We start from the raw sequence: 27,712 nt of genomic DNA on the forward strand, positions 1-27,712 counted from the left end.
TGCAGGCAAGGAAGAAGCTTTTAGCAATGGAAGCTTTTGTGGTTTCCTCTCTTATTCAGAGTAGCACTGACTAGTGCCATCTAAGTTGGTTTTGGCATCATGAGGACGAATTAATTTTTAGCTCAACGGGCCACAGAACGCTTTACAGAACTGAAGTCTGAAACCACCAGAGCAACCGCGGCACGCGGACAGTTGGCCAGATAGAGGCACGCAATGGTTCATGTGGACAACGAAATAGTCCAGTCACTTCCTGTGGGAAAGGATGCAAACATTTGTCAATACCTTTAACTAAAGCTGTTACATGAGAGTGCAGACTGGCGACGCCCCTGCCATAAATGTCATCTCTCAGGCCCAACTTTACTTCTTGTGTCTCTTGTTGCTAGTCAGAACATAAACTATGATCTCCTCACGGAACAAGAGACCTTGGCCTCGGGTTTCCATTATCTGCCGTACACAGGAGACCTAAGCACAAGCTGTTGCCTCCAGAGTCATAAGTCAGTAGTTGGTGGGTTCCCAGACTGGTCTACTGATGGAACAGAGATGACATGCGACAAAGATCCCTGTCTAGACGCAAGGGATGTTGAGGTGATGCATCTTAACAACGACACATACACTCTTTATTTCATGAAACTACGCACACGTTTTTTGATCATGTTATTTCTACAAGTTACCACTAAATCATCTTTCTTTACTTTTCTACTGATGTCTATCTATCTATGTTATATCATGTTTCATTCCTTCCCCTGAACCCACCCAAACGTAGCCTTAAACATGTAAAATTACACCAATCCCACTAATATCTTGCATACACTAGTAAAGTGAACACTTGATTCCACTTGCGGTGTTTTTCTTCAACACGGCCGATGCATGGAAAATCATGCTAAATCATTTTGCTTTGTATGAATTATTATTTGCTTGTACCTCTGACACGGAGAGGAGGACACTGCTCGACACATGCACAACCCTGACAACCCTCTCAACCGTTTAACAGCCCGACAACGGAGCACCTTCCGACAAGTTTGCTGCCTCCTGGAACGCTACAGGACGTCCTTCCTTCCTCAAAGTCATCAGTCTGTTCAGTTCCTCATCTGTGCGTGAGACAGAGGACACAGGACTTTCTTTTTTCACGCTTGTTTTTCATTTCATTGCTATCTATCTAGAGATCTAGCTTCTAAATAATAGAATTGTTAACTATGGCTGAGGAAAGTGTCTGCAAATCCATTCCTTAGAGGGTTTAATATAGAAATAGTCCTCCTGCTTCGATCCTCATCAACCTGAATGAGTAAGGTCTCTACCCTTCCTGTCAGTCACTCCCCAAGCACCCTCTCATTGGCTGCTCGGCCGCCTCTTCAGCCAACGGGGGGGCAGCTGGGGGCGGATACCAAGCGCTCAGGTTGGCAGAGGGAGATCACCAAGAACTCCGACCCTCCGCTCCTTTGTGAAACAGAGACTCAGACTGCAGTCAGCGGGAGTGTTGTGCCGCACCCTTCCTGCTCTTCCTGGGACTCTGAGCACGGATCACTGCGCACAGGTAACAGCAACTAACCGGAAGCCCCAACACAGGTGACCGAGAGACCTTTCTACCGCGCGTGGCTCCGTAAAGGAAAAGACTGGGACGGATCCTTTGTAGAAAGCAAAACTACACAACAAGCTGAGACTCTTTTTATTACACACACATATATATATATTTTTTTGGCTTTCATTTTATTATTACACTTTGCCCTCGGAGGGCGGTGAACGCGCGCAGGAGGAAATCTCAGGTGTGACCGCACATTGTTCCTCCACTCGACGAGATCTGATCTGGATCTACTTGACGGGCGAGTTCATAGACACAAGGAAAGGTGAGTTTAAACTATTTTCTTTGCCATTTAATACATATGTATAGATTTTTTTTTGTTTCTGTTTATTTTATACTGCCTCTGGTGTGAGTTTGAAGTGTGCGCGTCTTGGAGCCGTGGCGCGTGTTTACGGTGCGTATTGTTCCTCGGTCCCGAGGTCGTGACTTCCATCAGTGCGCTGAAACATTTGCGCTTTCTCAAAGCGGAGGGAGTCCGGACTCCAGCACGGCCCGAACATGCTCGGCTGTGCCGGCTTTGACCATGCCCTTGTCTGACTAATAATTCCACCGTTTGATGCAACTTCATCCTAAAGAGAGAAAGCATTCCGGCCTCGTATCTAGATTCCTCCGCAGCAGACCTCTTAAACGGACCACATAGGTGGTTAACGTGATTTACGGCTCGCATTTTATACTCCCTGGGGTTGTCCACTCCCGTGCAATCTCTCCGAGGAACATCATTGCCATAAAAACCTGACAATGTGAAGGTTATATGGTTCAATCTCTGTTGACACATTATTATTGAGTGTTGACTCAACTTAGTGGATATGCCTGCACTCTCTTTCTGTGCTGCTGTGTTGAACTCACTTAATTTCACTTCTCTCAATATAGGATGTATAGACTGTGGCTTAGTTTTCCTATGTGCTTGTGAAGGTGCCAGCCCACCACACAGAGGAATAGAGTTCACAGTAGAGTCAGATGAAGGTTTTTGGTGCGTTATGTGTTAAACTCTGGCACTCGAGCCGTTTCCATTTTTCCTCCCATATACCTATAATACAGTAAGATAATCCCTTTATTTATTTATTTATTTATTTATTCCACAGTGAGGAAATTTGCAAAATTGACACAACCAATATACAGTCTGACGCAGCAGCGAGACTGTAGATGGATAGTGAAACCAACCGAAATGTGCCCGTGGATCCTTGTTTAAAAACATTCCAGTGTTTGACAGGTGTGGCTTCATTTGCTGCCAATAAAGTGAAACGTCATCCACGGAACCTGTTCATATTGCTCCAGAGTAAGATGTGAGGGGCGACACCGATTCTCCTGGTCTGAAGCGTATTTTAGAGCGGGCAGAGGGTTGTCGAGAATACAGATGCCAGCGTAGTTCAGTGAGTCATTTAGTGAAACCTGCCGTGACGCTCGCTAACGTGAGAACACGTCAACACCAGGTAGGGGAATTACTAATGAACAAATAGTGGCACAAGGATCTAACGTGAAGATAATCGGTGTTAATTGTTTCCAGAAATCTGTGAACAGAACAGTAGGTGGACCGCTGTGCCACAATGGCACAAAAAGAGTAATGGGGAATAGAAGACAGAAGTCTCACCGTTACAGATTGTAACTGAGAGCTTTCAGATTCTGCCTCCTCGATTTGAACCCGTCACACATAACAACAAGCTGCGTATTGCTTCAGTCTTCACAAGAACCTCATGAGCTCTTACAAACACACACAGGAACTGTGTATTTCATAGGTTGTGGTAGAAACCCCACTTGTGTTTAAGAAATACGATTTCTCGAGTAGATCAGCCACGTATGGTTTTCCTGGGTGTTGAGAGACAGTAACAATCTACTCTGTGTCCCACAATGGCAGGATATGATCATCATACAGGTGAAACCAACCATTTGCATGTCGTTACCTCTCAGTAAAACACAGAGAGACGGTGATGATTATTCTTTTTTTTTTTTTTTTTTCATTTAAATCTGGAAACTTTACAAACTTCTCGACCTGCGCTGCAGGGTTGGTTTTCAGTAACTTTCTGTGTGTGTGTGTGTGTGTGTGTGTGTGTGTGTGTGTGTGCGTGTGTGTGGGCTGCATTGTAACGATGTGCCGACTGAAGCCCTGCTAAGACTGTCCTTTCACAGCGAGCGAGAGGAAAGGAGGGAGAAGGGATCTGGGTGTGGCTCCTCTGTAATGACTGGTTTGCACTGAACCTAGTGTTTACTGATCCAGCTCAGTCCATTCACACACAAATGTTGACACGTGATGCTCGAAAACAGACATCGCGCAAACACGGCCCCGCCGAGGCCACATGGACGGGAAGGGCCGCGCTCAAGCTGCCGAGACTCACATCCCGCACGCAGTCAGCTGTTGTTTTAAAGGTTTTGCCAGCTGCCCGTGTCGCCCTGTTCCCAGTGAACTGGGTTTTGGTCGGAGCCTTTAATTTCGTGGATGGTGATAAGAGAACTCTTGGCAAGAAAGTTGTCCCCTTTTTTTTTTCTTTGGCTTTAATGTTAAATGTAATTCAATTTGATCAGTTGCCTCCTGATTGTGATGCAGTAAAACAAGACACACTTGGGCTCACAGCTGGAACGTTAAACACAACAATGACGTATAATCCACTGTTAACGTTTATAGTCAAAATGCTAACAGGCATGTGCACACCCAGCATTAAATCAATAGTTTCACATTTTTGTAAAAATATACTGTTTATGAAGTCGCCTCCTCTCCTTGTCTAGATACATGCGCGCGGCCACCACCTTATACATCCACCTACGACTTGTTTTTTCACCCTGCAGTTCAAATGATACGTCACATGCTAATTTGTGAATTCTGCCTTTAGGCACCATTAATGGTTTTTCTGAAGTCATGTGTTTTTGCAAACCATATGGATAGAGTGTTTGCGAAGCTTTCGTCTACGCTGTCGTCGGCAGTTAGTTGCCTGTGATATTTGGCGGGAGGCGTCTGTTTGCGGCCGTGGCTCTAGACGGCAACGGCGTGGTGAAAGCAGTCTGGTGGTGGGAGCTCCACATCCTGTGATGCTTTCCACGGCAGGCTTTTGTCTAGGCAGCGTTAAACCTGAGGGAAAGGGTCTTGAAGCTGTCAGAAAATAGATTGTGACAGTGTATTTGCTGCAGTTCATGGTTGCCAACTGACTATAAAAAGGGTGTCACAAGTTATCACCGAAACTCGCACCAGATGAACTGAAACTGAGAATAATAATGGAGTTAAAGTGATGAAGTAGATGAGCAAAAATACCTGCCCTGAGTATTAATGCATGTTAACGGTGGCGTTAATAAGTTTACAAGTTATTTATTGTGATAAACAGCGGCTCATTTGTCGTACCAGGCCAATGTTTGAACATTAATCTTTCGAGTAGGCACTGTTGACTTCATCTTATCTAAAGCAACTGAGTTGGATTAAGAATGTTCTGTGTGTGTGTGTGTGTGTGTGTGTGTGTGTGTGTGTGTGTGTGTGTGTGTGTGTGTCTGTGTGTGTGCGTATGTATATGTGTGTATGTGTACATATGTGTGTGTGTGTGTGTGTGTGTGTGTGTGTGTGTGTGTGTGTGTGTGTATGTATGTATATATGTGTGTATGTGTATATATATGTGTGTATGTGTACATATATATATGTGTGTGTGTGTGTGTGTGTGTGTGTGTACACACACACCAATCAGGCATAACATTATGACCACTAGCAGTAAATAACAGTGACCATCTTGTGTCCATCTGGAAACTTTTAAATTTGGCATAGTTACTGGATGTTACTTGGACCCCCACTCCTTAACAATGACACTCCTTGATGGCAGCAGATACACACACACAGACACACACACACACACACACACACACAAAAAACGTTTAGGAAAAGCTCAAAAACCATTAAAAACAGTACAAGATGTTGACCTGGCCTCCAAATTCACTAGATCCCAAACTGATCAAGTGTCTGTGGGATGATCCACCCCTCCCCTCAACCCTTAGGACCCAAAGAAGGCCCGTGTCCATTCTCTAATGAGTCACAACTGTTTTGTAGGCGCAAGGGAGACCTACACAATATTAGGATGTGGTCATAATGTTATGCCTGATTGGTTTATAGAAAGATGGACAAACACTTTATGGCGTGTCGTGACACCTGACCAGACAGGCAGCGAATGTAATCTCTATAAACAATTACGTTTGTTAATGAGATTAGTCACAGGGTTGCTGTGGATTAATTTCGATTAATCTCGATTAAATATCATTCATTTTTAATTTATATTAAGCGCATTTTGTTTTGCATGAGCAAACAATCTCAAGAAAGAAGAGAATATACATGCACATGTTGATTAAATACCTTCAACAAAACAACCTGAAACAACTTCACAACTTTTTGTCTTTTTTCTTTTTTTTAAACAAATATTTATCCACTTTTATTTAATGTGGCCCTGGTCCACCTCTTCCAGCCAGCGGCTAAGACAAACTAACTTGTTGACATTGTCATGTTTCTGACATTATTGTGCTTCTTGATGGAGCTGTTTACTTGCATCTATATTATAGGTACTCACTATATATTGTAGTTACTATGGGTAACACCCCGGGACCTTGAGTGCAAAATTTCGTTCCATCTCATGCTTCTGTATTGTTGCGAATGACAAATAAAAATCATTGAATCCTGAATCCTTGTAAAATGCCTCTTGAGAGGTAAGTTGCAAAATCTTTGTAAAGCCCGTGTCCTCGACGATGTCAATGGACCGCAGTTTGTTGCAGTACACTTTGCAATTGTGGTTCAGATGTTCTGTGAGGGTGGTTTGTTGCATCCTGGGTGACGGGCCAGCCATTCGCAGAATCCACCACTAACGTATTCTTCGCGTGCCAGTGCTTCGGTCAAAAGAAAACTAATAGTTTATGTCTGTTCCATCTCGTTTTTTTTTTTTTTTTTTGTACTCAGATTTCCAATAGAGAGCCATGAGCTGTTTAGCATCTTCCGTCTTTATGCGTTGGTTCTGCTGCCTGTCACAAACGGATCAACTGCCCATTTGTGCACGCATGACGTTAACTCTACTTGGACAAACTGCCTGTAATGCGTTGCCAGAGACGTACAGAGTTATTCTTCGCTGCAGATGGGTTAACTGCAAATCTTTAATCAGATTAATCATGGTGATGGATTAATCCACGTTAAGGATGGAAGTTGTTATCAGATGATAACCGATGGCTTCATAGATTTATGCTGATGCGAACCGGCAATTTCCAACCACCATAGCTTCAAATTAAAAGCATTTAACCTACGAAACGGTAGCCACAGGAAATACAATGTGTCGTTCATCAAGTATGCATCTGGACAACACTTATTTTTGTTGTTACATAACGAGCTGCAGGAGACAGACGGCAGACCTCCAACTCCTGTTACTGTGTCCTGCTGCTCACAGACGGCAGCATAAAATCACTATTGTCCTCGGAATGATCACGAAAGGCCAGTTATTGAAAAAATTAATATTTTTCAATAATATCTGTGTTCACCACTTTAAAGGCTTGTTGTTCTCAGCACATCAACAGGGCAGGCCTTTTTTCTCATGTGGTAGCCAGTTGCTATTCTGAGTTAAACCAGAGATTCCAAGAGGTTAATGTTATTTCTCTCCTGGGTAGAGATCGTCGGGCCGTGTGTGGGTACATGCTGAATGAACGGCGCGTAAATGACCTGGCCAGAACAAATTTTGTTCTTGTTCTCGCAGCCCTAGGCACGAGAACAACTTTCTGGCTTCTCGTAGAGTATGCAACAAGTTTAAGAAATGCTTGCTAAACCCTTGACATGCCTAAACCAACCAGTTACCCAACAATTGCAGTTAAAAGTATGGTAAGTATAATCTTGGTTTGAGAACGCCAGGCACCAGTTACACAAGACGTAGCAGTTCATTGTGAATCATGCGGTTCATTATGAAAAATGAACGAATGCTACAGTTCTTTAGGGAGGTCGATGCATGTCAAGATGAGAAGAGAAGGAATGCACCGAGCTGATTGAACTGGATTACGTTTAGTGTAGATAGAAATGTTTGTCGGCAGATTGTCTGGGCTGGATATGGATACCACGAAATGTCACCACGAAACTGAAACATTTAAAACAAGAAAGAATTCAGCTGTGAGTCTCCTTCGGTCAGCCATGCAGGGCTGCAAATAAAAAAGGCAAAGCTATCAGCCAGGAATTAACATTACAATCCTGTAACAGTGTCAAACCCAGGAAGGATAGTTTTTTTTATTTTTTTAAATCGGATTTGTTTTATGTGTGTGTTTCTCATCTCTTTTAACCTCCTTAGACCCTGTGTCCTCATATGGGGACTTATTCTGCTTCATTTAAACTTTTATCCTCATAACTAGATACTAGTTGGTGTAAAAACATGACGGCGTCATTTCAGTGGATTCATTCTGCAGCTGATCATGTAACAAAAGAGCAAAAATGTACAAAACCTCATGAAATTTTACAGCTGAAACTTGATTATTTATGTTTATTAACTTTTCTACTGTAATATGACGTACAATGTCTACCGATAATAAGAAGCCATAACTTCACTACTTAGCAGATATTCGTTTGAGATCATTGGGATTTCATTAATTGCAATTCTGTCTTTGCACGGCCATATTCAGTGGTGACTTTGTTATAATTTGCAGTGAAATAATCTCAGTGTCCACATAGAAGGACATCGTTTTTTTTTTTTCCAAGAACGACTTTCTGTTCAAAGATGATGCTTAGTTTTTATAGTCCTTAGGTCCTACGGATCCCAGATACATTGGAGAAATTAAAAATGCACACCAAACTAAAGCTCAGGTCTGGGGAGGTTAAAACTTGGTTGCCAACATAACTCATAGTACAACTCAACAACTTGCAGTTCTGTCGTCAAATTCAAGTTTCACTTGATCACGCCGTACGTCCAAGTCCCACATTTAAAGTTGATTTAAAATAAAAAACAGAAGTGAACTATTATTATTCTCGGCCCAGTGTATCAGATAGATACACTGGGCCTGTGTATCAGATAGATACACTGGGCCTGTGTATCAGATAGATACACTGGGTATCAGATAGATACACTGGGCCTGGGCCAAATCTGTTAATACAGTAACAGATTTTAAAGAAACCCATAGATAAGTGTCATTTCCCCCCAGCTCAACTCACTTCAGTTACACAGAAACACACTAGTTTACTGCCGTTGTTTATTTTTGTGTTAATGTTCACCCGAGATGGTGTCGCTTCTCCCCACATTCTCTCGCTACTGTCGTCTGAGTTGAACCTTTTTTGTCTTGCACTTGTGTCTCATCCGTAAATTTTGTTCTCATGCCTTTCAAATGTTTGTTCTGTTTTTGATTTGGCATTTCTTTCCACACACCCTTGGTAGGAGAGTGGGTCACTGAGGTTCCCTCCCTGTCTGCGTGTGTGTGCGTGAATGTGTGTGTGTCGTGCATGTTTGGATTGAGATTGAGTTACATAGCTGGATTGTGTAATTCTGAGGTGTGTCTCTTCTGCAGGGAGCTGCTCGACCGATTCCATTGTTGAGCGAGTTGAGCTTGGAGCTGGCCGAGCTGTAGCGTTGTCGTGCTGCGCTGGCCTTCACAGGGAAAAAGGAGAACGTGTGAGGGAGTGTTGTTGACTCAAAACGCACCATGCAGCCTGTGCACGTTTACTGGTAATAAAGGATTAAAGCCAGTTGTTGTTGGCCCTAGTTGTGCAGTGCATGAAGGGAAGGTTTCAGTTTTTTCCCCCTCCAAGCTGTGGTTGGTTCTAATTACAGCGTCACAGTCATAAAGCTTTGCTAGTTCCTGTTGTGACATGTCGGGCTGTATAGCTGCTAGTTTGTGATGCAGTTGTGACTTGGTGATAGGAACAGCTGCTGATCCAGATTTTCTGCTTTATGGACATCTACATTCTTTAACGCGCCTGTGTAGTAAATATAAAGGGCAACACCTTACACTTCTCAACGCGCAACTTTCTTTCATTCATAACTTTAACAGAGCTGCAGTAATATTTGCCTCAAACAAGGCTGGAACCTTTCTGCGCGACTTTAAATTGGCCGAATGGGTGCGTGGGTGTTTCTCTCCGTACAATCTTGCATTAAGGTGTGATGTGTGAACACCCGCAGGACACACTGAGATCACATCTGAGAGATCCGATCTCTCACCACGTTTGGACGCGGTGTGGGTCACATGCGGCCGCATTCCTTTGGTTAACGTTAATGCAAAGGGTCACACCAGGTGTGTGTTGAGGACCCCGCATCAAGATCCTATTAAGTTGTGATTAAGATCCGATTATGTAAAAGACAGGTGTGAACACCCATAGGATGCACTGGGAGATCTGATCCGTGACCACATTTGGAAGCGGTCCGGGTCGCATGTGGTCGCTTTTCTACAGTTGTGTGAATTATGGGTGGAGAAAAAAAATACTGATATAACGATTTTTTTATTTTTTTTTCACGATACATTCCATGTTTTGGGTCGATCGTGAATGACTTCTGCTTCTCCACCTCTTGTGGTGGTGAGCGAGGCAGTCGGTGGCTTGAACCGCAATCAAAATGAAAAGCTGACGTTTGGAGGCAGGAACTAATAAGCTGGACAAAGAGTGCCAATCTGTTCAGTGGGGTGTTGTAACAGTGGCACACATTTTCGTACAAGGAGACAATTGTGAACTGTATTTTGACATTTTAACGGCAGGAAAATTGATCCACTTTCCGTACAAGTGCAATAAACTGGAAATAGATCATTTAAATTAATATTGTTTTTTTTTTTGACTCAGTTTTTCCAATGAATTATCACTGTTGTCTGATGTACATACAACTTGTATTTTAGGCTGCATTTAAAAATTTCATTGTCCAGTAGATTATCGCAATAATGTATTGTGTCGTGATACTTACCGTATCGTGAAGTCCATTAGTAATGAGAGCCTTTTAAAATTTTTCGTCCATTTAGCTGTTCGCTAAATAAATAAAAAAATCCACGTAAAGAAAAAACAAAGAGGCAGTGCTTCTTTTTGTGGATAAGTGAAGTGAGTGTTCTTGGGTGTAGGTGTGATAAATTGTGGTAAATAAGGAAACACGTGAGGTCACAAGTGAGGTCCAACAGTGACTTTGTTTCTTTCTTTTCTTTGTCTGCCACAAATCTAAGTAGAAATTTGCAAATGAAAGTATTTAATGTGTGTGCATGACTGTGATTCTGTGTTAATGATTGATTCGGCCATGCTGATGTAAGTGGAGCTGTGTGTGGTCAAGTTAAGCATTTCCCCAATCCCCGGCGTCTTTATTTAACTTTATTACCAGAGATTGCAGTGCGTATGGAAACTTGGAGGGTTGGAGTGTGGAGTTTAGTGCAGGTCTAATTAGCTTCAGAGTTGAGATTCAAATCATAACTTAACATGTAAAGCCAAAGTGGTGATTCACACATATAAATCAGCACTGTTCTCGGCTCTGGAGCAGCGGTAGACATCCGTTAGAGACATCGGCGGTATATTATTAATATATTTTTCTGCGCCCCAGATGAGCGTCAGGGTTTATTTGCATATGTTCTTCTGAAACTGCCCGAAACCGATATCTGATTTGGTGACACATGTTTAATGCCTGGTATGAAAGCACGTACCTAAAGTTGTGATCGGATAGCCCAGATCAGATCTCAATGCAAAATTCTGAACAGGTTCTCTCTGTTAACCCTCAAATAGACTAGTACACATACCACAGACAAACAAAGCTGATTCTGATTATGTGTGTTTCATTTTGATGACCAAAAATGAAGTTAAAGCTGACTTAATCACTCATTTATTCATGGAGAAGTACAAGAGAGGATATGTTCTTTGTGTTAGTATTTTTATTGTTTATTTTCAGTATTGTCGTCGTTATTTTTTATTTATTTATTTATTTATTTTTGTTCATGCAAAGTGTCCTTTCTGAGATGAAACCAATTCTCTTATTTGATAGGTCTTCAACAGGGGCTGTGTGATTATTAGCATGAATCCAACAGGGATAAGGGATAGCTTAATACTAAATACTGTAAATTTATAAATAGCCCTAGGCTGAGTTTAATACAGTAGGCAGTGGGTCCCTACCTAATCTCTCCATCAGTTTGGGGATCATTGGCCTGAACAACGTTGAAGACCCCCGTCTTATTTTATTTGAGCACCAGAGTTAAAAAAATCTCAAGATGTGTGTCCAGGCCGACCCAACCTATAGGTTTGTTATTATATAAAAGTCTAATCTTTTTCTTGCAGCTGCCTGCCTGGTAGTGGTTGAAGTATTTATTTATGTTTTTTAAATTAATTTATTGGTTTTCACAATTGAAAATGTAACAGCTTATACGCAGAGATACGAGAAGAACATTTTTTTTCTGCTCACACCACCTCCCACCTCAGGGGACAAGCAATAATAAACAAACAAATAAAATATGAATAGAAAATTAATTAATAGACAGCGTATCAACACAAACAATCAAGCAGCAGATAATCTGCTCATTTCTTATTTGATCACAGGCCCTGTTCAGACCTGGCACCACCCGTATTGATCCTGGATTAGAGTCAACAATAATGTTTGCTGCCTCACACTAATAATTTCTCTTTCCACAGGGTGAAGACGTGCGCTCCAGACACCTGTACAGCGGAGGCCCCAGTCTTCAGGAACAGGAACAGCCCCCGCTGCTTTGCAACCCCCCAAAGAGGAAGAGTCTGAATGGCGCCCTAGACCTCCTCCTCTGCTTCCTGTCTGCTGCATCGTCCCACCCCCACTCCCACCCCCACCCTCACCCACCTCTCCAGCTCTTCTCTGATCCCGCGTCCACCTGAGACCTCACCATGGATACTGACACCTCGGATACTGAGGGATGCTACTTCAACAAAACTGTCAAATTTTTCTACGAGGAGAGTGGCAAGAACATCAGTGACCACTGGCGCCGTCGTGACTATGTGATCGTCACTTTGGGCATGACGGTTTGCTTCATCGTTATTTTTTCCAACCTTTTGGTCATAGCGGCCATTTTGAAAAACAGACGCTTTCACTTTCCCATCTACTACCTGTTGGGTAATCTGGCGTTGGCAGACCTCTTCTCAGGTAACCTTTGTTTTACTTCATTGTGCATTATAACATTAACTAGAAAAAATGCAGCAAACCCGGACTGAATTTAACTGGCGTTGTCGAGTTATTACATGTAGCTGAACCACAATGCCAGTTGCTAGGTTCACAAATATTATCATCACGTTATGACTGTGTGTAAATGTTTAAAATTATAAAACAAACAAATAAACAAAAACGATTGTGAAGTTTTATAGCTAGCTTATCGAACCATTGGCCCACCTAGAGGGTTGTCGATAAAGGCAATTTGACAGCTGCAAATATTGATCTCTTTGATGCTACAAAGTTCAAATTAAAAGGTAGATTAAAGGATTATTGACTCTTTGATCATTCGTCACTGGGTCAATAATGCAAGTTGTAAACCAGGTATGAATGTTATTGTGAGTCCATGTTTAATCTTCGAATGTTGACTGAGGTATTAAATGTCTAAAGTGGAACACACACACACACACACACACAACCACACTTGATTCATGCCCCTGAGTAGTGTATCTGCATGGAATTATGCGAGCTGATGATATGTGATAAAACAGACAGATTTTCTTGTGTGTGAAAATACTGGCAAACGGTATCTTGGTACCATCTCTACTTTGTTCTGTGGATTGGAAGAGGTCTATCTCAACTAAAATCCTTCAAACAAGTTTCACAGAAGGACAATGACAAACGTCTTCTTGCCTTCACTCTGGACTTCCTGTAAATAGATGTTTACAATCTAGTGCTTTCCTTTAGTGGGTGGAGTAGACCTGTGTGTTTTATTATATGCTAAGAGACTAATGTGCTGAGACAAGGCTTCTCAGTGCACAGAGGAAAAAGTGCAAAGCTGGGGCACAATACAAAGTGGAGTCAGACGACAGAGTTACAAGAATAATGGGATTATTTTCATTAAAAAAAAGTACAATATCCAGCCCATGAACCACCCAAGCACACTTGTACTTCCATTGTGAGCTCAGTGGGGGTGCAGAGGGACGTAACACTTATACACAAGGGTGGCAAGTTGAAAGAGTTGGTACATCTACATGCACAGCTTAATCGAGCTATTCTCACACTTTCTGACTGCGTCCTTGTCCATGTCCCAGTTTACATGCAACGGGGAAAATCGAGGAACTGACGGGAACATGTCCTCCTCCTCCTCCACACTAGGGGGTGATAAGTGTCTTTTCAGCGGGTTAATAGCGGGCCCCCTTTTCTGGTTGACCTTATACGTCATGTAATAATCAACTGAACTCGTTCACACGGCAGACCGGCATTTCAAACATGGATAATAGTTCAGGTTTTTAATCTCGTACGTAACGTGTGAACTACATATGGTGCAGATAAGATGGCGCCATTCCTCAGGTGGTTCTTTTACCAGCTTTCTTGAATGCCTTTTAGAGTGTTTACATGCACTTAAGTTGTCCAGTTAAAGTCGGTTAAGGCAATAATTTGTTTTTTTTTCACGTGCATGTAAATGTACTGAGTGATATTTGTAGACTGTGCTGAACAATATGATCAGGACTTCTGTTATTCGATTCAAAGGACTTTATCTGTGCCAGAGCATCTGTGGGTATACTGTACACACAATTCACCTACCCAGCAACATAAAAACGCAGGCAATATACCAAACACGCAAGCCACATCCAACATCCAACAAATCCAACAAAAACCTTTATAAAATCACTTGCAAAGCACAGTCGAGTGGGAATTAGTTAAAAAAAAAAAAAGATAGGATTAAGAAGTATCTGATCATCCTTGAAAAAAGTGCAAAGGGCTAATAGATAATTATAAGATCCTAAAGAAGTAGTAACTAGATAAAATGGCTCAGCCATTCATGAGTCTGACGGATATGGGCACAGTGAATTTATCACAGCCATCACATGATACCCTTAAATGATTTAAAAGTGATGCTATCAGACAGTGTTTTCAATTTAGCTTGTAACTGATATAATGGATAACAAGGAGCAAGGAAAGATAAAACTAAAAGCCAACCTTGAACCAGCACAATATGTAGTAGTGTAAAGTGGGCATTATTACACATTTGCTTTACATATTCCCATAATCACTTCATAAATCCCTCCCTTTCCTCTTCCCAGGTGTTTCCTACCTCCACTTGATGTTTCACACTGGTCCCTGGACCATTAAGTTGTCTAAATACCAGTGGTTTGTGCGTCAGGGGTTGATCGACACCAGCCTGACAGCCTCAGTCCTCAACCTCCTGGCCGTGGCTGTGGAGCGCCACCAAACCATCTTCACCATGCAGCTGCACAGTAAGATGAGCACGCGGCGGGTTTTCGTCATAATCATATTCATATGGCTGTTGGCGATAATCATGGGTCTGGTTCCCACCATGGGCTGGCATTGCCTGTGTGACCTCCCCAACTGCTCCACCATGGCGCCACTGTACAGCCGCAGCTACCTGGTCTTCTGGGCGGTTCTCAACTTGCTGACCTTCTTCATCATGTTGGCCGTCTACACCCGGATCTTCCTCTACGTGAGGCACAAGAGCAGGCAGATGTTAGAGCACACATCCCATATGAGACACAAAGAGACGGTGTTCAACCTGATGAAGACGGTCTCCATGATTCTGGGTGAGAATCAGCACACACATTAACACATTTGGGTCCTATGGGTTGAGAGGAGGGGCCTCTGTGGATCAGGTGTGTTCCAGTGAATCTCACAGACACTTCATCAGTTTCGGATCTAGTGAATTTGGAGGCCTCAAACACCTTGTCCTCTTTTTTTCGTGTTTTTTTCCTAAACTGATTTTGTGTGTGTGCCTGTGTCGGGCTGCATCCTGCTGGGGATGGCTGCTGCCATCAAGGATTGTCATTGATAAGGGGTGGGGTTACCTGGTCTGGTCTAGATGGGTGCTACATGTCTAAGTAATATCCACATGAACACCAGGTCCAAAGGTTTCCCAGTACAACAACTGAATTATCACAAGATGGTCAATGTCATTTATTTCTGTCAGTGGCCATAATTTTATGCCTGATCTTTAGTTCAGGACTGTAGTTTTGGACTTGTACAGTCACTCATTCAATCATCCAATGAAGTTTTTCAGTTCTAACCATGTAAAGTAGACATTAATCAAATCAAATCACTTCAAATAATGATTTAGAGGGACCTGACCACATTGTGCTGCCGTGTTTCTACAGCGGCTTAGAGCTGACTCCAGAGAAGCTTAGTCTTGGCAACTGTTCTCATGTTTAGCAGAAACACTAGTTTCCCGTACTTGCTTGGAAGCAGATGAGTATTGAATTATCTACAGTCGTTCGTTGCCAACCTTCGTCAAATTCAGCTTGCAACTTTGTTGCAATCCACTTATACAAGAAATCTCACTCTGGACATTGTGCTTCCTAGAGTTCTACCCAGTGCACATGTCATGGCATAGTTGCATATCTTTGGGTATAATAGCTCTATTGATGTATTTGTTTAAAATGCTATTCATGAATTCAGTGGTCGCTGCTGGAAGGGAGTGCCTTATCCATCTTTTTCAGGTCATTATCATTCCCGCATGTACCATGCATCACCTCTAGTATCATGTGCTTTTGTTTGGATTGTGCGCTTCATGTATGAGTTTATCTGCTGCTTTCATCTCCTCCGACTCCTCCTCCGTCTCCCCCTTCCCTTTTGTCCCACCTCTGCCTCACTGCCCTGAGCGGCCTCATTCAGATGTGTCTCCCAAATGAGCCGAGTCCTGCTTATCGTCGGTTCCTGTTAAAAGGGAGTCATTTTTCAGAGCCAGGCTCTGGGTTCTGTAAAGCGTCTCCATTCGGATTTGGATTGTTACTGACGCTGTATTTAATAAAGCTAAGTTGAATTTACCTGCATGCCACCTAAACCCACTCAAACTTTAGGCGTCTGAAGACAATTCTTGTTCATTCTAGACTCTATACCATTGAATGTTTGCAAATTTGTTTGTTGTGCATGTCAGACTTTGAGACCCGCCCACCCAACTCTCCACTACCAGTTAGCTCAGGCTACCGTCTGTCACTAAAAAATGGGAACGCCCTTAATTATGCCGAATTTTAAACCTTAATAAAATATAAACAAATGATTTACAAAAAAATTCACCCCCGTACAGTTGTCATGAATAGTGAATAGCAAACTATTGGGGCCAAAATCGTTTTTTGTACCAGGAAGTAAACATGTTTAATAATGCTGTAAAGTTGAACTTTTTAACATGGGGGTCTATGAGGATTTGCTCCCTTTTGGAGCCTCCAGTGGCCACTCAATGAACTCGATGACTTCATCACTCAGACCCGGAGGTTGCCGCTTAGCTCTAGTCAGTAGACGCAAGCTGCAAGGTGTGCTCGCTTGTTATTTACGCAGCTTAATGAAGTCTTAACCATACCTTCGCCCCCAGGTGGTTGGCTGACTACTGGTTGAGAAACTGCTTGATCGATGTTAGCGGTGTAACGATACAGAAAAATCACGGTTCTGAGGTCGCGGTTCGGTTCATTTTCGGTACAGTGTGGCAACAAAATGCAAAATCTAAATTTGCTTGTTGTTTATTTGCATGTTTATTGTTTGTAAACCAACAATTGATTCTAACGGAAAATAAAACAAGAATAAAATTACAAAGCACTGCCTGGTAATAAGTTAAATAAAATATTCTAAAATAAAGAAAATATATGTAAAATAAGATTTCCAATAAATACAATATTCTCTCGAAAAAGAGAGAGGCTGAACAAATCCCAAAGTCAGCTGCGTTTGTTCTAAGGTGTTTCTTTTTATTCTCGTTCAGTAGACTAATATTCACACTCGGGTGGTGCCGTTTCAGGTGAGTTAGCATGTTTGTCGTATTGCTAGTGTCGGCAATCTGCGCGCGTTTAATCCGCTTGTCTTTCCCCGTTGTAATATTTAACCAGGAAGCCGAAATGTTCCAAAGCACTTAAGCACCAAGGGAGGGTGTAGAAGCTCCGGTTTATCCTAGCGGTAGCCGTGACGCACATGGGCTGCATGTGTAGCGGCAGGTGGAAAATAAACACGCGCAACGTCCGTTCTGGGAACTCACCCGTGCACCGAACCGAGCGTCCTGTGCGTAACGGTTCAATACAAATACATGTATCGTTGCACCCCTATTAGATACGTAGCAGAGCCCGCATTTTAAATGAAACGTGATCAGCTTCATTTAACCGTGGCAGCCAAAATCCTGATCACGATTAAAATTCGATTGAAGTGCAGCCCTGCAATACAACGACCGCTCACCCAAACATCTTCCTGCTCAACACTGGAAAACAGATTTCAAGCCCATGCATAATAAATTAATTCACCATTTAATTATGGGAATTTGACGTGACTTCATGATTCAACACACCATTCTGACCATCCACCATTCTGAATGAACATTTAACCCCATAGTTTTTAATCAAGCACGATCTAGGAAAATAGTAGATGAAGTCCATTCAATAATTTACAGTTTATGCACCTTTCAGAATGACCTTTTCCCCAGAGAACTTTGCTGACTCTAAACTCCTAGGTTACCCTGCACCAGGAAGCAACCGCTTTGTGATTTTTCAAATTATTTCAGAGACGTGTTTAGCGGGCTTTTCGCAGAATTAAATGACACCTACAGCCTTTTCACCTTACTCACAGGCTGCCATGCAGGCGTGTCTGTACTTGTGCTAAACACACACACGCAAGTTCATTCCTCTCAGCGATTCCTCTTGTTTTTTTCAGCCGAACTACCCATGCTCCCTCGCTCCCTCTGCCCTCTTTCCCAGCCTCCCCTGTGCTTGCTCACGCATTTTGAATGTTCGATTAAATTCCTCAAAATTAAAAAAAAAAATTAAAAAAATTACATCTTCCTCCTCGTTGCTCAGCAGCCAGGAATCGGCCGTTCTGGCATGTGCGGAGGGTGAAGAAAGCCCTGAGCGTGCCCTGACAGGGAGCTGCATAGTTCAGTTACTGTGACAGAAAACAGCTTCACTACTGCCCACATGACACCACTGAGGCTGTATATATATGTGTGCGTGTGTGTGTGGTGGGAGGAGGAGGAGGATAATCTTATTCTTCTGTGTTTGTGAGCAGGGAGTCCAGCTTTTGACCTTGAGAGTGACGACAGTTCTCGCAGAGCGGTCACATTTTGACACTTTCAACCTGTCTCCACATTGCATTTTTCTTTTCTTTTCTCCCCGGTGCAGCTTTACTTGTAGATTAAAGGTTAAACCCGCAGCTGTGAGTTTTAAAGCCACCGTAAAGGTTCCGATGGAATGCACGATACGCAGCGTGTTTTGCGAGTGCGTGTTTTCCCCGTCGCTTTTCCTTCCTGCAGCTCGTCCGTGCGCACATATTGCGCCCGCCGATGTGTGTACACAGCGAATACCTGAGCCGCCTCTTCTGCTATTATGATAATGAAACGCGATCATACAGACCAAACCCACTGCGCACGCTGGCATGTTAAATGTCTGTGCGTGCGCGCGCATTGTCTGCAGAGGAATTTACAGTGCATTCCCCTTCTCCCTTTAGATAGCCCCTTCTCTTCTACACATTCTTCCCAACTTTTTCCTCTGACTAACTCCTTCTTTATCTGCTGCTTTACTTGTTGATGTCCGCTGTTATTTCAAGTGTACTTCTGACCTTGATATCCCTCCCTCTGCCTGCCCTCCCCCCTCCTCCTCCAGGCTTGTTTGTGCTCTGCTGGACCCCCGGCCTGGTCGTGCTGCTGCTCGACGGTCTGGGCTGCGAAACCTGTAAGGTGCTGCGCTACGAAAAGTACTTCCTGGTGCTGGCCGAGTGCAACTCCTTCGTCAACCCCATCATCTACTCGTTCAGGGACAAAGACATGAGGAGGACCTTCAAGGAAATCCTGTGCTGTTTCTGCCGGCGGGGCAGCAACGACAGGGGCATGTCCGAGGTTCACTTTAACACCCTGGAGCAAGAGGTACTGTCCGAGAGCAACGGAGCCGATGTGAACAATCACAAAAAAGACTCGCTCTAAGGACTGTTCCTCACATTAAACCGCTGACACCACACTGACTGTACGCAGATGATGAGAATGTGCAGTAGGACCGTGTCACTCATGCGAGATCCTGAGAGCTTAATTAGCACAATGCTAATTTCCCCTTTATTCAATCAGATAACACCCTAAATTATCTTCCTTTTCAAAAGAAACGCCACTCGACATCAGCAGAACCTTTTATCGAGTCTCAGCTGTATGTTCGGATGTTCGACCCCCAGCTTTACTCTTCACCCTTTGGCCCCAGCAGTCAGTCACACCCCCTTCCAGCAGCAGATATCGTACCCACCAGACAGACGCAGCTTCGTGAACGCTGCGGAGCGCTTAGCGCCGGATATCGGCACCAGATAGGACCTCTCAGGAGTTGGTAGGGACCAACAAACTGAACATTCGCCAGGTCGACACGACCCCGAACAAGCGTCGCTGGCTGACAGCCGGATGTAAATAAAAAGCTGTTTGTTGTTCGCCGTCTTAAGTATTCCAAACTATTTTACCTAAACCAACAAGTATCCAAACAGATCTCTAGAGAGAGAGAGAGGGACCGGATTCTTCATTTTACTCCGTCGTCACTGTTAACATTGAAAATCCAGCTACTGCTTGATCTTTTCGGTAATGATGATCGTAGAATATTTAAAAAAGAAAAAAAAGATTGATACTTGCTACTATAATCTTGAAAACTGATCAGTTTTCCAGTGCCAGTATGTTCTATGAGCTCTGATAGTTTTTCTCTTTATTCCCAGCTGGATCAAATATACATGTCAAACATAACGTGTTCAAGGTTCTCGGTTTCCGTACGTGACAAACAAGACACTGCTGAATCTGAAACTTTAATCTGTGCTGACAAAAAAACAAACAAAAACAAAGCAAAAAAACAAATGTCTACACTATCGACTATTTGATCGCGCACACAACACCTCCTGCTGCGATACTCGAAGTTTGCAAAGCATTATCGCTCACGCGTGCCATTTCCTGCCCACATCCTCTGAAGACGACAGTAGTGCGAACCGTGCGGTGTCACAGTTGTGTGCGTGTAGGGAAATTCACACAGAGTCACGCGTATGTACGAACATTAATCTAATACGAATAGAGTTTGGATCCTTAAATGAAGCTCTCTTCAGGTCACATTTGTAGTTAAACTTCCTGGGTCGTTGATGCAGAATTCTACTTTTTTGATTTTGATTAATGCTACGCTAGTTTTTTTTTCTTTTTTCTGTTTTCTGCCTCCGCAAATCACGAACAAATCTGCGCTCGATCCAGGACCTGCTTGACATTTGTGATGCAAACTGTTTCTGCTTAGCTCCAACCTGCAACCTCCTCGTACGTGAGCTCGTTTTTGGGATTAAAAGCCGAACAATAAGTGCCTTGGCTGCCACTTCCGTCTTTGTGATGCATCCAGTGTTGGATAATGTTACAATGCTATGTGTTTGTTCTCCGTGGCTACAGCGTGCTAAGCTTTAAACCTTTTTTAATTTTTATATGTTCCGGTCAGAATCTAGTCATTAGTAATTGCGGGTAACAACGGACAACTCATTCATATATTATTAAGAATCCTAAGCTCATCCAGGCCAAGAAGCAGAACATCAAGGAGTAGCTTTAATGACATTCCTCTGTCCCCACAAAACAAGGCCTTAATGGCCACACTGGCTTCAACTATAAACGGGTTGTGTTTGGGAATTACCCAAATGCCTGGAACGACCCTGTTGCCATACACAGTTGTTACTGGGTTTGTAGCGCCTGAAACATTTCTGTGTTTGTCGATGTGTTCGCTGGCTTTAAACCGGTCCAGATGTTTGCTGGTGGTTAGAGCGCGTCGTGCAGCCCGCCGCATGTCCTCTGACTCGTCACTCTGGCATGTGTGTACGTTGGAGGCGTGCACGCGCCCTCTCTCTCACACCCACGCACGCACACACACACACACACAGGAAGTGCTGCCACAGCTGTGAGATGTTACGCGTGCAGGGAAATATTGTTTTTCTCGTGACATTAAGATCAGAAGGCGAGGCCCGAGGAGAAGGGAGACGGGCGTGGACAGATTTGCATGTGTCCCGTCTCTGTGTCGATGAGAGAGGGAGGAAGCCACACGCCTTGACGGACGATAGCGGCCACTGACTGCCGTTAACGGGGACTCATTCACAACGTGCTGTTGGAGGGATGACAGTGTATTCCAGATATAGTCTTTTTCTTGAGATAAATCAACATGTTAACACTTTATTTTCTTACTATAGACGTCCTTGTTTTGTAATTCAGAAGAATTTTCGTATTATCTTGGTTTTATTTTTGTACAAACGTTGTGTTTCGACCAGTGTGAATAAATGCACAATCTGCGTACATGGTTTTCTTGGTCACGTCTATCAGTCTGCCTGCTTAGTCTGCTTTCTGTCCTGACCACATCTTTTCTTAGTGCTAACCCGTGACATTAGAGATTAAATGGTGAACTTCCTTGTGTTGGGTCTTTCTCTTGGGGTGTTTCACTCTTATTTTTAATTCTTTTTTTTTTTTCTTTTTTTTACATTGGACATATTTAACACATCTTCTCTTCTTCTTTTTTTATCCCCCCTCCTCTTTCTTTCTGCTCCACCTAATCCTTTACTCTTTCCTCATTTCAACTTTGTCTCCCTTCGCCTCTTTCTGTAGAACTGTAAGAGTCGTACGGCCGAGGCCATAGAGAGGAGCAACGGGTTGCCTCTCATCTGCAAGGCCTCCGATGACGCCCCCGTCCCTTCAGAGCACTGGGATTAAACTTAGAAACAAGCCAGTGTTCAAGACTTAACCCACAGCTGGCAACTGAAACCCACCGACCTGCGTCTGTACACACAAACGAGCCTCGAGGGGCTTCCTCCGCGGCAGACTGTTGTGACAGGGGTCAGAGAGGATCGGTTTCAGATGGATTTTCGACCTCTGCTCCCGGTGGACGTGGATTATTCTAATAGTGTCTTTTAAAAGATGACCTGATGAGCACGATGAGAGACTTATCTTCAAGCTCTCCATCGTCAGACATGATCCCACACCCCTCCGCCTCCGCCACTGAACCCAACGCGGGGGGGTGAGGGACGTCTGAGGGCTCGTTTCCTGCGGAGACGCAGACGAAGAGCCGCGGACGGAAAAGGGACACCTGCGACAAGCTGGGAACATTCGGAGACCTCCTCGAAGCCTGTGCTCTGTGGACTGCTAGCCTGCGTCGGTTGCCAGTTTGTTAGGTACGCCACCTTTAAAATCCATAGTCTTACTATAAAAATGAAATGATGAGTTCAGATCGAGGGTTGTAATTGTTCCTTGTTGGGGTTCATCTGGACCTGAAACCTCTGCAAGGAGATGATTTAGTGGGAATATGACTGGTTGTCAGATTAGCCTGTATTAGCTTCTCCTGCAGCCACCTGGGAAAACTACAAATATGGTGTCAAAAGTTTCTTATTACAAGATGAGGCTGAAGACAAACCGGAAAGAAATTTTGATGAACAGGTTGGTCAGTGGTTAATAAACTCCTCCACTGGATTTTGTTGATCACCTGTAGGTTATTATAAGGCTAACAGTGGGGGCCGCCAGGTTGTGCAGCGTTCTCAGTCTTTTAACTCGCCCTTAAATTCACAGAAGATTAATATTGATTGGTCACTTGCAGAGTTTCAAATGAATCCCATTGCTGCAGCTGCTGCTTTTTACTTGAAGCCGCCAGTCACTCCCTTTTGCCGTCGGCCCATTTGTTTTTACCTTTTAATGCCATAACTTCCGCCTTTTAGAACTTATTTAATTTGTTAAATTATTTAATTTCACAGTTATAAACCAATTAAATACATAACCTGACAGGTTATGTAGCTTTTGTGGGCCATGCACTGCAGCAAATATGTCTTTTTTTATGTTTTGTATTTTTAACCGAAACACAGAAAAAGCAAAATGATGAAGAGGAAAACTTCAGACTGAGGACTGTTCACAACCTGGCAACCAAAGCGAGGGAGTGGATAACCCTGTTTTTAAATGCTATTTAAAATGTTTTCAGGAAGCGTCCTTCAGTTTTTTCCCAGGACAACTCAGTGGTAGATTTTGATTTTGTTTTATAGATGTTAAATAATCTTACCACTCAGTTTTTTTTTTTGAGTTTTAGGTATCAATGTGGCCACACTCTTGTACTTTAAAGGTGCCATCTCTGAGTCAGGAGTGGTTGTTACACAGTATGCTATAAGCTGCTCCTTCCTCTAGGCTGTATTTAGTGATTTATATTTTTATTTTATTACTATTTTATTTTTTTATTATAGTGCTGCATTTGTGTGCGTCACGTAGCGTGTCTGCGTGCTACTGGCGCTCGATGTCCCCGTGAATGGTTTGAGATGTCAAACTTTATTTATAATCACGTTGTTCATAGTAGGTGTTTTGTGCAGCAGCGCTCAGCTCGGTGCAGTTAAGCAGATCTGTCGTCACTTTAAGGTAACCGTAAAGAGAAAAAAAGAAAACAAAAAACGGACATAAAGGGAAATCAGGCTCATCATTTTATTTGTGTGATCGCCTCAATGTGTTTAAATGTTTTGTCAAGCGTGACGGAGCAAACGAAAAGACAAGTGAGTGATGAAGCCGTGCAGCTGATTTGTCATGAGTGAAACTGACATCTGAATGTTGAGAGGGAGGAGCCTTTATGATGAGTGTACCGTCGTGTTTTTGTGTCTCAGCCGTGATAATCTACTCTGACTATATATATATATAAAAAAATTAAAAAAAACATCTGAGCACGTCTCTGACTGGTCTGTTCTCTCTTCCCTGACGCATTTAAAGCTGTTCTCCGTTTGCTTTGGGTGCGGCCGGGCGAAGGGCTCTCATGATGTCGTTGAGTTTCTTTTTAGGCTCCTTTGCCTCGTTTGCTTCCTTCGGGGCCGCAGCAGCGGGAGGAACGGCCTCCGGTGGAGGGCTGAGTCCTTTTTTGGTTCCTTGTGAAAATTTCCCTTTTATCTGTTCACCGACTCTTCCCAGCCCTCCTCCGCTGTCCTTGTCCTTCTTCTCCGGGGAGGCATTATGAATGGACTCCTTCCTCAAGTTACCCAGAGACAGTCTTTTCAGAGATATGGGCTCTTTCTTGTCTGTGGGCAGAGAGAACCTCTTCTGGGACAGTTTATCCTTCTTCAGGTTGTCCAGTAACGGGATACTCTTCTTCTTGCTGCTCTTCTTCGTCTTCTTCTTCTTTTTATTCTTCTTCTTGTATGTATCAATGGGCAGTGCCTCTGTTAGTTGACTCAAGGCCTTGTCCAGAGGAGACTTCTTCTTCTTCTTTTGCCCAAAAAAGGTTGTTTTGGAGGAGGAGCCACCCATAGTTGGCTAATCTGCAGGAGGGGGGGAGAAAGTGATAAAGTTTTACGTGGAGAAATGAAGGTGTTACCACAGTGCATAATACAAAAAATAGAATAAGGTAAAACAAGAGAAACTACACAGTAAATGAGGTACAAAAACTGTTCAGATACTGCATGAGGTTTGAGTCGCAAAAAAGTTGCACTAAAATGACATGAAGTAATACAGGGATGAGTTGGTATAGACCAAATGTTCATTTTTATTTATTTATTTTTATTTCAAACATGTGCACAGTAGGGCGGCGGTAACATCTTCTGATTTCCCTTTACTAAAAACATGTTGTATTCCCATTAATTTATTTTTAAAGAAACTTTAATTTGTGGTGGGAAATGAAATATATATATATATATATAAAATGTCTAATCAACCAAAGATTTTGCAACCTCCCCTGCAGTACCACAGACCCCCTAGAGGGCGCGGACTCCCTGACTCCCTGTTGAAGACCTATGGTATAGAGTGTAGAGGGATGAATTATGTTCTTAATATGTCCAAGAAGACAAACGCTGAAAAAGAAATGCTGAAGTTAAAGAGTCTGGCTGCTGAAGGGAGGAAAGAACTGGTGGGTGCAGCAGTGTCTGGCTGAAGGGGCTGCGTCATGTCCCAGCTGTGTCATACAGGAGGTAAGAGGGGTTGTTCTTCATGTTTAACAGATTGTTCTGGAGGCCGGTGTTTGTGCAGGGAAGTCTGGACCCGTTGAGGGACATTTAAATCTATTTAAGTCAGGTCAAAGTCAGTTCTGCCATATGTTAGGCACATACAGGAAATTGACACTGTGTTGCTCTAAAAAGCCACGGTGCAGCAAATTAGACAGATCTGAGATTAATAAAAGAAGTCAGAAATTTAAACCTGATGCACGTAACAGATTGAAATGTGTTTCACTGAAGTGTTTCAGAATCGCATTCTGACAGATGAACTTGATAGGAAGGGATGAAAAGTATTGACTTATTTTTTTAAACTTGAAGATAATTCATTAAAAACACATGAAAAATACTGAGTAGACACGACAATTTAAAACCATTGATCCATAAATTGATTCCATGTTACAAAACGAGCTTGTTTTACACAACAACACGTGTGAATGTTGTCTGCAGGCAACATTATACTATTGTGGAACAACCTATTCAAAAGAATGTGTTGAACAGCCAAAGAACATTTCATCTAACTTTACATAAACATTATATTATAACCTTATTTAACCTTATAACAAAAAAGTTAAATTAGTGTTTGGTGTTTTATCTGAATTATATATTCAGTTTCCTGACTGTCGTCTCTGCAGTGAAGCATATGTGACACACTTGGAACACTGCACTCTCACTACACCCTTACTGCCGGGGTATTGGCACTGGCCTTTTTTCTCCACCCAGTAACAGTGTTTGAACTTGTCACATGTCTTTCTGGATGCCATCCTGTGTCCCTTTTCGCAGACTGCCCCACAAGGATCAGCTCAACAATTTTTCTCCACAAAAACAATCAAAAAAAAAATGGAAGAAAATACAGCCATAATAATAGGTGGGTACACTTTACTTTCCAATACTTTAATGTACTTTATTTCTTATTTAAGTAATGGAAACTTGTTAAAATGTAAATGTTGACACTGAACCGTTATGGAATCACCATGACATGACATTGTGTTGTTTAATGTGTGTTTAATTAGGTATATATGACGTACCAGCAAATAAGTCATCAATCAACATCAATCACTGTCCCATTGACTTCCATTATAACCACATTTTTTGATCTCTCAGCCATGACACAATAAAATCATTCATTCTGCAATGTCACGATTTCATTTATGAGAAAAATGAATTTGAATTTGTCATTTTCAGTGTTCAACGCTGAAATCAGCCATTTCCCCGTTACAGGGGAACCTATGTATAAAATGTTTCCATGCTTGTGTTACTGAGCTTAGCAGGCTATGATGAGGTATATGTGTGTATTCAAAGCCATATATGCAGAAAATAAAAACACGGACCCTTCTGTTACTGCCCTTCACTGTGAGTGAGTCCTGTCACAAAGTGTTTGGAGCTTGGCTGTCGGATCATTTCGTTCCTTTGACAACCACGGAGCGAGATGAAGAAGTTCTGTTCTGTGGAAAAGGGTCAGGATGAAAATATGTGGCCTGTAACACTCAGAGAGAAACAGGAAAGTGAAACATCTTCAGAAGGAGAGACTGATGTGGGCTTTGTGGTGGAGTCAGATCTTTTTGCTTCCACAGAGTATTAATCCATGTAACTTTTTATAGCAGCTTTTGGACATGGACATTCTTGTCCACTAAGACAGTAAGACAGTAGTAAAACTTTTTTCACAGTGTTCTGTTCACCTATCATTATTATTATTATTATTATTATTATTATTTTTGAATTACAAAATTTGTGTAGTGATGGACATTGTCACAAAATATTGTGCTGAAACGTCCAAATGAAGAGGAAAAGGAATGAAATTTTTGCCCAAATGGACAAAAATGTCCATAAGGTTGAGAATTAAGAAAGGCGTTGTGAGCAGACCTTTGGCCTGTAGTGTATATATACGATGTATGAGACATTATGATCTCATTTTTGTGGAGGAAACAAAAGCGGAAAATTCACTTTCCATTCATTCAGAGCATAAATTCAGTCAAACAAATGTTAAATTGCTTTACTGTTATAAACTGACAGGAGTTTAGATACAGGGAGTCCAGTTGTTGGTTTAGTGTTGCAATGTGCCACTCATTCTTTTAAGATGTGTTATTGTTGCCCCGCTTGGTTTTTCACAAGCTCTGAACAAATAAAAGACAGTGTCTAAACACGCTGCTGCCAGAAGAGCTGTAATTTAAAGCTTTTTTCTGTG

The 27,712-nt window shown here is 42.6% G+C and overlaps 1 protein-coding gene across 1 annotated transcript; it reads left to right on the forward strand.

Moving 5' to 3' along the window:
* The first annotated feature begins 1,377 nt into the window (after positions 1–1,377).
* On the forward strand, positions 1,378–24,273 carry LOC125004462 (lysophosphatidic acid receptor 2-like). Its single transcript, XM_047579077.1, has 5 exons — positions 1,378–1,841; positions 12,123–12,603; positions 14,694–15,188; positions 19,227–19,486; positions 22,196–24,273. The coding sequence occupies exons 2-5, from the start codon at positions 12,348–12,350 to the stop codon at positions 22,298–22,300; spliced, it is 1,116 nt and encodes a 371-aa protein (XP_047435033.1). The 5' UTR covers positions 1,378–1,841; positions 12,123–12,347; the 3' UTR covers positions 22,301–24,273.
* The last annotated feature ends 3,439 nt before the right edge of the window (positions 24,274–27,712 follow it).

This window comes from Mugil cephalus, chromosome 2 (assembly GCF_022458985.1).
Source record: "Mugil cephalus isolate CIBA_MC_2020 chromosome 2, CIBA_Mcephalus_1.1, whole genome shotgun sequence".
Lineage (NCBI taxonomy): Eukaryota > Metazoa > Chordata > Actinopteri > Mugiliformes > Mugilidae > Mugil > Mugil cephalus.

Coding starts and splice junctions, on each gene's coding strand:
- LOC125004462 (XM_047579077.1), top strand. CDS start 12,348: ATGGATACTGACACCTCGGATACTGAGGGATGCTACTTCAACAAAACT. Junction 12,604..14,693: donor GTTGGCAGACCTCTTCTCAG/GTAACCTTTGTT, acceptor TCCTCTTCCCAG/GTGTTTCCTACCTCCACTTG. Junction 19,487..22,195: donor TTAACACCCTGGAGCAAGAG/GTACTGTCCGAG, acceptor CTCTTTCTGTAG/AACTGTAAGAGTCGTACGGC.